This window comes from Aplysia californica, unplaced genomic scaffold (assembly GCF_000002075.1).
Source record: "Aplysia californica isolate F4 #8 unplaced genomic scaffold, AplCal3.0 scaffold00788, whole genome shotgun sequence".
Classification (NCBI taxonomy): domain Eukaryota; kingdom Metazoa; phylum Mollusca; class Gastropoda; order Aplysiida; family Aplysiidae; genus Aplysia; species Aplysia californica.
The window spans coordinates 132,579-140,805 of NW_004798058.1; the positions used below are offsets into that span (position 1 = coordinate 132,579).

Consider the following 8,227-nt stretch of genomic DNA (forward strand, 5'->3'; position numbering starts at 1 on the left):
TCTCTCTCTCACTCTCTCTCTCTCTCACTCTCTCTCTCTCTCTCTCTCTCCTCCCCTCCCTCATTCCCTCTTACGCATACATACACGTGGGCGCATGCGTGCTTCCAAATTTTTTCCTTCCCCCCAACTCCAGTCCCTTATCCCTCAAAAAAATTCCTGCGTTTTGTGGGTAATGGCCTAGGCCAACGCGAGATTAAAAATTAAAAAATGAGGTCATTGTTTGAAACAAACAGCTTTTGTGCGCAAATGGTGTGTAGTGGTGAACAATCAAGGTCGAATTTTAATGATGCGTCCTGTCAGATTCTTTCGTTTTTGCAAGCGTCAAACGGACTGCCAAAAACTGCCCTCCCCCCCTTTGTCCTCCTCCCCCAACTTGAATTTGATGAGCCTGTGGAGACCTCTTTCATTACGCCTTTGTTTACATCACTTTTTGAACTTATCATCCCTGTCCTTGAGACCCCAGGGAAAAAGACTATCCATGGCTGTATTATTATTACAATGTTTTAAGTCACATTTTGGCTAATACATACCTCTGGTATAATATTCCAAATTTTACGGTAGGTAGTATGTTATACTAAGGTTTTACTGCATATCTATTTATATTTATGTATATACAGGCAGACTTTCATTAGCTTCAGATTTCACAGATTTATTTTTTGGCTTCCATTATTTGCAATATCTTCTCTTGCCTTTTATGCTATGGGAAGAAAGAATTTCTTAATTGGTTTAATCTATTTCATTTGTTGCTAGTTTTATTTTCCAAGTCTGTTTGGAATATCTTCTTTATTAACCTTTTCATCCCCTCCAGGGCAGTGCTACTGACTGAAGTGTCTATATGCCATTCCCAAAGGGGGGATATTAACATGTTCTTATGCACAGTAGAACTGTAAATGGGCTGATTTATCAATTTCAGGCTCATACTATGCCAGAACAACATAGGGGGAACTGCTGCTTTTTCTTTCCTCATCCTTACTATTGTCATTTTTCCTCTACTTCTTTTGTGTTTTTGTCAGTCTCTTGTGAACTGCTGTTTCCAGGGTGCCTTGATAGCCGAAGCAGACTTTGTGCTGTTGAGGCTAGAAAGGTAAGCCTGATTCCCCATTTCGACTTCTCTGAGGACATTCACCCCTTGGCACTCATATGACCTTATGCAGTTGCGAGCGCTGTAAAGCCTAACTAAAACAAACAAGAACAGTAACCTTTTCACCAAATTTGTTCAGGTTTTATGTTCATGCTAAGGTCTCCCCTTATGTATATTGCTTTTATCTGATATAATGATGCAGCTCACGGCCCTGCTTGGTCTCCTGAAATTGTCTCTTGTTGAAATAATGACGACAGAGACATTTGAATGACAATTCAATTAATATATTTGTCCCTCACATTGATCAAATGAAGGGAACTCAAAATAAGTTGCTTCGCCAATGTTCACTAGGTGAATGTATATTATATATATTTAATTTACAGGATATTAATTAATACTTCTAAAGACTGCATAAATGTATGTTTATGGTTTTGTCATTATACTACCATGAGATTGCCCGCTACTGGCAGTCATCACATAATGCTTTGCAGTGTGAGGTAACTTGGGAAGTAATCAGATCAAATTCTAATGTTTGTGATTTTAATCCAAGTCTTTCAAAACGTGACTCCTGTTTCATTGTTATTGGGTGGTTGGCGGGTGCTCTTTCTTATCAAATATTAATGGTTCTTATCTGTCCTCCTTTTCTTTGTATGTTTTTCTCTAGTAGCACCTCAAATTTTCAGCAATTGCATGGTCTAATTGTGATGAAAGTACCGTAAAACTCTAACTTAAATTGTTAATGTTGGTTGAAGCTGTTTACTGAGCTGTATTTCATGCCTGTTCATATTTTTTGTCAGTTATATAAAATGGCTGCCTTTTGTGTAGGGTAAACTGAAGTAACAAATACATTTTACTCAGGGAAGAAATTTGAATTTTCAAAATTTGAATTCATTTGTTTTACAGAGAAATCTGTGCTTGCAAGAAAGAAATTGCTTTGTTTTTTTTTGGTGGTTTTTAAAATGTTAAGCTTTGATACTTGTCTTTGTAAAATTGTCCCTTATATATCTCTTTGCGTGCTGTGATAGTCAAAGCAGACTTTGTGCTGTTGAGGCTAGAGAGGTGAGCAGAGTAAGCTTGATTCCCCGTCTGGACTTCTCTGTTGACATCCACCCCTTGGTGCTCTTAAAAACCTTACTAAAACTAAAAATAAGTCTAGCGGCGAGCAAGCTTGCAATCGTCTGTCTATTAGTCCATCTTCCATTTTGTCAACTGGACTTTGTTGTGCGTTATTTTTGTTCCGTATATTATGTAATAGTAATATATGTTATTGATGGCGCGTATGAACTCCCTCTTTTGAGCTGGTGTGGGACTTGATTTGCTGGGCAGTAAATTTTTTTCCAGGTAGTAAATATTTTCCGGAAATATTGCTGGACACCCTGGCGTAACATTCTGTGTCTACTTGAAGAAAGCTTTCTCCAAACTTTTTATATTTAAAGAACATATGCTGCATTTCCAGGCTTCTATCATAGTTGAATCCCTCAACTGTAAACCCCATCTTATATTGTTAAATTCTTTCAGATATGAGATGGATTTTTAATTACTATTCTCAATTGTTTTGTGTGATGATAGGACTTGACACATATAAACAAATAAAGGTAATTGTATAATTTCCAAAGGATTTTTGGCGATAAGGGGTGTACGATTCCTCTGCCTATGGATTTTCTTTTATATCGATGATTTCTGTGCTGAGAGCTGCTGATGAAAGCCACTTCTTAAAACAGAAAATATTACTAGAAAATATTACTTCCTATGAGTCATTGTATTTGCCATAGTACATTTTGTCTTGTACTTTTGACTGATGGGGTAAGGAGAAGGAATTCTTAGACAGTGAATCTGTTTTAGAGCAGTCTTTACGTTGCACTCTTCCAATGTTCATTTCCTTTACTGAAAATTTTTTTCTCAACAGCACCACCTGTGAACAGACGAGACTGGAAACTCCCTGGCGAGACCGTTGAGACACCAGAGACTACACAAGAGAAGGAGAACCGTAAACCGACCTGTCTGTCTTCTGCACAAACCTATGGCGAGTGCTTGTACATCTTCAAACCTTTGGTTCACTGTATCCTTGAAGATTGGTACTATTGTGTTATGTCATGATTTGTTGAGAGGGATATGTTGTCGATTGTTCAAGAAAAGAAAATGTATTCGACTGGTCTTGGAAAACTGTCATGATTGTTGCAATTTTTTAAAGTCTCAGACAAATCTGACTGTTGTTCTTAAATTCAGTGCTTGGTTTCTTTTATGTCATGGAACATTGCTGCTCATTATTTTGTCCACTAATTCTATACATACACAAGTATTAATTCGTTCTGTTTTTCCTCTACTGTTTTTTTTTCAAGATGTATGTCTAATGTTTAAAAGTTAATGATTTAATAAAAAAAGCTAATTTATTGTACTTTTCTTTCCATAACTAACCTGTCATCTTAAATCTGCGAATCACTGTAAAGCAACATGGTTCTATATTAGGAAAATTCCTGTGTTCCAAGACAAGGTCCAATTGGAACTGGGGTTGTTTGGGGAGTTTTCATGGCTCTGTGTACCCTTGGCTCAGTCCTGCCAGAAAAAGATATAGAGTTGAAAATCCAGCTTCCTTAATCAGCTTCCTGTTTGAAAAAGATGTAAGAGAAATATGTTCTACCATACCATACCAGACCAGAGCTTGAATAGTAGAAGAGTTTTTTAAAAACTTTTCTAGTGTCGACTGCTGATTAAATCTGCTGTAGTTTCATTCTGTGATGTTGTGGTCGATGTAATTTGAGGCGATGTTTTGGTTAGTTTATCATGTTTTTCATAGAAAAAAAATATTGCCTCACTTTTCAACTCCTTCACAAATGAACTCTACTTCCTATTTATATTGTAGCCTACTTTCTGAAATTGTACAGGTTTATCACCTTTACTTGCTTTGTTTGCTTGTTCTCAAGAATTTTCCAACATAATATGGTAAAATTATGTAATTTTCCTAGAAACCACAGACTATTTGTTGGCAATGCTTAGAGGGATAAATATTTGCTCAAAATTATGATTTGTTTCATTTCTTAATTGATAGTTGTCTCCTTTTTTAAAGTCCAAATCAGTTATCTCTTGCTGTGTGTGTAGTGTCCTTGACCTTTCCTCTCAGTGTCCAGTCTGTACCTGTTTGGAACATCATCGTTCAAGCCATGGATTTTGTCAGCTGGCCTAGATGTCAGTAGGTACGGTCAAGGAGCTTTGTTGTCCTGCAGATTTTTTAAATTCTCCTGAACAGGGATTCTATCTATTGATCCCTTTCAGTGCTGGCAATTGTTTTCTTTGGACCATATAAATATAATATCTTTAGGGCTGCAACTTTCAAAGAAATTTTTTAAATTTCTCAAAAATTTTTCTAAATTTTTATTTCTAGATGAGCAGTTTGTATGAAAATGTTTATGGCATTGACACTTGAGTAAGATGGGGTGTTAGCTCTTCCTGTTGTTGGTTGGCTGTCAACCAGACAATCAGATAAAAAGATGAAGTGCTTTAATTTGAAGCTTTTATAAATTTGAAGTGTAAGGATAGAAGGGATCCTTACGACCCATTTTCTAAAATAAGAACCAGCGCTAACATCTTTTTACATATAGTATGACTTAGATATAAGCCCTTCAGTTTATGCCTGCTTGTTAGTTGCTGAGGAAATAGTGGCCATCTTGAAAAAAAAAAGAAGATGAAATGAATCTCAAAGGCTGTTTTTTTTCTTGACCAAATTTCCCCAAACTAGGTGAGAGTTTACCTCTGCTTATTTCAAAGTTTGGTACTGGAGGGTTTACAGTTATGTGTCGAAGAAAAACTTTTACAAATTTTACTGACAAATACAGTATGTAACCTGATTAAAATTTAAGTGACATAATTTGTGTATATCAAATAATTTTTAAAAGTTGTATTATATTAATGTATGTGCAACTTTGTTTCAGTTCAACTAAGATTTTTTTCTGAAAGGTTCATACAAATAAGATAAAGAATAAAAAAGGAGTTGGCAGAAAACTGCACCAATGTTCTGTTTTTTAATGTTGGTGTTTTGAGCAGTAATTGAAGTATCAAAATGTTATTTTACAGGATTGACTTTTTAGACTACTTAATATCACTCACTTGAAAGGAAAAGCGTAAACACTTCCAAGACTAGATTTTTTACACGATCAAAAGTGGTACCTTTTTTTTGGGTCACAGGTGTTTTCATACTAATATGTCTACAAACTGTGAGCTCTGGGTGCATATTTTACATTGTGTACAATAAATGATCTTTTGCGTCCCACAATAGCACACGGTCTTTTACAAACTTTTATTTTGCGGTTTGCTTTATGATGAGATGAAAAGATTTTAGTATTTCACTTTGTATTTCTCAGCCTATGTCTGATGGGGGACACGTCAAGTCTGAACAGTCAGGAGAAGAGGGAGCTGAAGCGGCGGTCACTGATGTTGGTCATGTATCTGCTGCGCTCTCCCTTCTACGACCGCCATTCAAAGTTAGTGCTCATCCAAGTTTCTTGTGCTAATCTAGTTTTTAATATTTACTCAGTTCAAACTTACGGGCAGTTGGAGGAGAACTCTGGGTGGTCTTACTTCTTTCTTTCCCTCTTTTGTTACTGTCCACCTGTCTGTCACGTGTTTCCAAGCACTAAATGACTGTTGATGTGCTTCTCTTTACTTAAACAAACTAACGTTCATTGCACTCTTTACCTGTTTGGAAAAGGGTTGACCAGTTTGATGTAGTTGTTACTGGATGTTGTCTAAAGTTAGGTCTTTTCTTCTCTGACGACTTCTAAGGAGAAAACTAACTTGGTCATGGCTGTTTCTGTCTTCTTAAGATTTGTCACTTAGATATCTTTATCTTTCTGCTTAAGATTTGGATTAAACTTTACAAATTTTGTCTCAGTTGAGTATTCTAAAATATGTTTTCTATTTTTTTTACAAATAACAAGAAGGGGAATGACTAAATACTGAGCAGCTGTCAGACATTGTTCAGATATCCCTTCAGAGTAATCACAGTGCAGAAGCAAATGATTATAATACATACAGACTATTTTTTTTAAAATCAATGATCTCTGTATTTTGATTTTGTCTACTCCTGTAAAAAAGACTCACTATTTTCTCTAGCATTAACTCTTAACCTCCGAGGGTGGTAAACCCACTACGCCGGGGCCATTAATTGGTACTAAATCTAAAAATGATGAAAAGGTCTCTAAATGGGTCATTAGTTTAAAACTAGCGAACCTATTAAGATAGTACTTCATCTAATGAATGAACTTGCGGTAAAAGAAACCTGTTTTCAGCAATTGCTGAAAAGTAATTAGATGTTGAAGTCGTTGCAAAGGAGCGGCTCACCGGCATAGCTGTTCCGACCGCGAGCCGCTGGGAGCGGCTTGCCGGAGATAAAAGGTTACATCTATCTAGGATGTGAATGCACAAATGCACTGCACACAAAAGTGAAGTTGATAATGTCCTTACTGACGATTTACTTTCATATTTATTCAGGGAGAAGTTGCTTCGTGTTCTGCGTGCCTTGTCTGACACCATCCCTGGTCTCTCTCTTGTCATGGGTAAGATGTTAAACGTTATTTGAGATGTCGCAATCTAGTTGTTAAAGGATCACTGACACTATACGACAACTTTGTATAAGTTTAAGAATTCAGTTGATAAGGATTGATGTAATATTAAATTAATTTTTTTCTCATTTTGATAGCTTAGTGAAGATCATTCACGCAGTGGACTGCTTTGACCTTGACTGTCAGGCCTATATCAGGCTGGAGTTGAGGTAATCGATAAAGTTCATTCTGGAATTGAACTAATGTCTTTTAAGTTTAACAAGAAAGAGCCAAACTATTACAGCACAGATGCTGAAAGAGTGTTTACTGCTGTTTAGAACTTGATGCGATGGTTCTTACCTTGTATGGAAATGTGCCATTCTGTGGACCATCACCAAAATATTCATCATTTTGATAATTTATAACAAAATTATACATTTTTTGCATACTGTATTGTACACATGGACACGGTTATTGTTTGTGTGTGAGTGTGTATATTTTTGTGCATGCATGTTTATGTGTTTATGTATGCGTGTGTTTATGTGAGTGTGGGTATACATATGTGTGCATACTTCCCCAAGAATATGTGTGTACACCCATTGATCCGAGTATGCCTTCAGCTTTATTTGACCTGGAAAGTGAATTGTCTACCCTGGAAAATTTGAAATCGGTTGGCAGTCACTCTGTTGGTTTTGATTCCACAGCTCAAAAACAACCTTAATGTATAGACTTACATGATATAGCCATAAATAATATGCTCTAATTAGTGATCTGACTGAATGTACATCACATTGATATGAGAATAGCTTGCTTCTGGACCAATGAGTTCCCAAGTGAACTGTGTGATTTATTTCTTTCTTTCACAGTTCCTCTCATGGAATATTTGCCAGTATGGCAACAGATTTACTTCTACACCTGGTCTTCATAGAATGCTACGTCGGAATCCAGTGTTTTGTGGTTTACAGTGTTCTTCTTGCTCAGGTGTACGGAAAGGCTCTGTGTGATGTTGTTGAGCACATTGGCATCTTTGTGGACTGGACCTGACTTTGTGAGGGAAAAGTTTTCAGTCACTTTGACTGATAATGACCTATAACTGCCATTGTATACGTATCCATTCCAACTGTTCGTTTGTCATGCCTTCCCTCTCGCTGGAGATGCCAGTGAGTTGTGTAACCTTTGACCCAGAGTCTAGTGCATTTGCTTTTTATGTCAATTTGTAAATTAGCCCCCCCAACCCCCCACCCCTCCTATCCCTCATATGTTATCTTTTGTGTCCCCTTTACCATCTATCTGTACAATCTGTCTTAAGGAATGGGTGGTTGGAGAGGGTCACATTTGGGTCCTTTTTCTGTACTGTCCTTTTTGGATCACTGCCTGTCTGTCTTGCCTTTTTCCCGACAGTAGTCATTGTTATCCTGTTCTTGTTCTTTTGTGTAAGTCAAACTAGCATAGTTCTTTCGGGCTGCGTTTGTTTCTGAGGTTTAAGGAAATTCAGTGATTATATATTGGCATTGTTCCAGACTTTTTGTTTTTTATATTACAGCTATTGCCTGCATTTTTATGGCAGTATGAAATGGGTTTTTCAGCTTGAGACCCAATAAGTTCCAGAAAT

General features: G+C 36.8%; 1 protein-coding gene across 1 annotated transcript in view; it reads left to right on the forward strand.

Moving 5' to 3' along the window:
- The window catches only part of LOC101857605 (peroxisomal membrane protein PEX16), a 22,026-nt gene extending 14,251 nt beyond the window's left edge, over positions 1–7,775 (forward strand). The window contains exons 6-10 of the mRNA XM_013088687.2: positions 2,988–3,140; positions 4,200–4,272; positions 5,437–5,556; positions 6,566–6,630; positions 7,482–7,775. Of these exons, the coding sequence (XP_012944141.2) occupies positions 2,988–3,140; positions 4,200–4,272; positions 5,437–5,556; positions 6,566–6,630; positions 7,482–7,543 (473 nt within the window). The 3' untranslated portion in view covers positions 7,544–7,775. The remainder of the gene's footprint in view (positions 1–2,987; positions 3,141–4,199; positions 4,273–5,436; positions 5,557–6,565; positions 6,631–7,481) is intronic.
- The last annotated feature ends 452 nt before the right edge of the window (positions 7,776–8,227 follow it).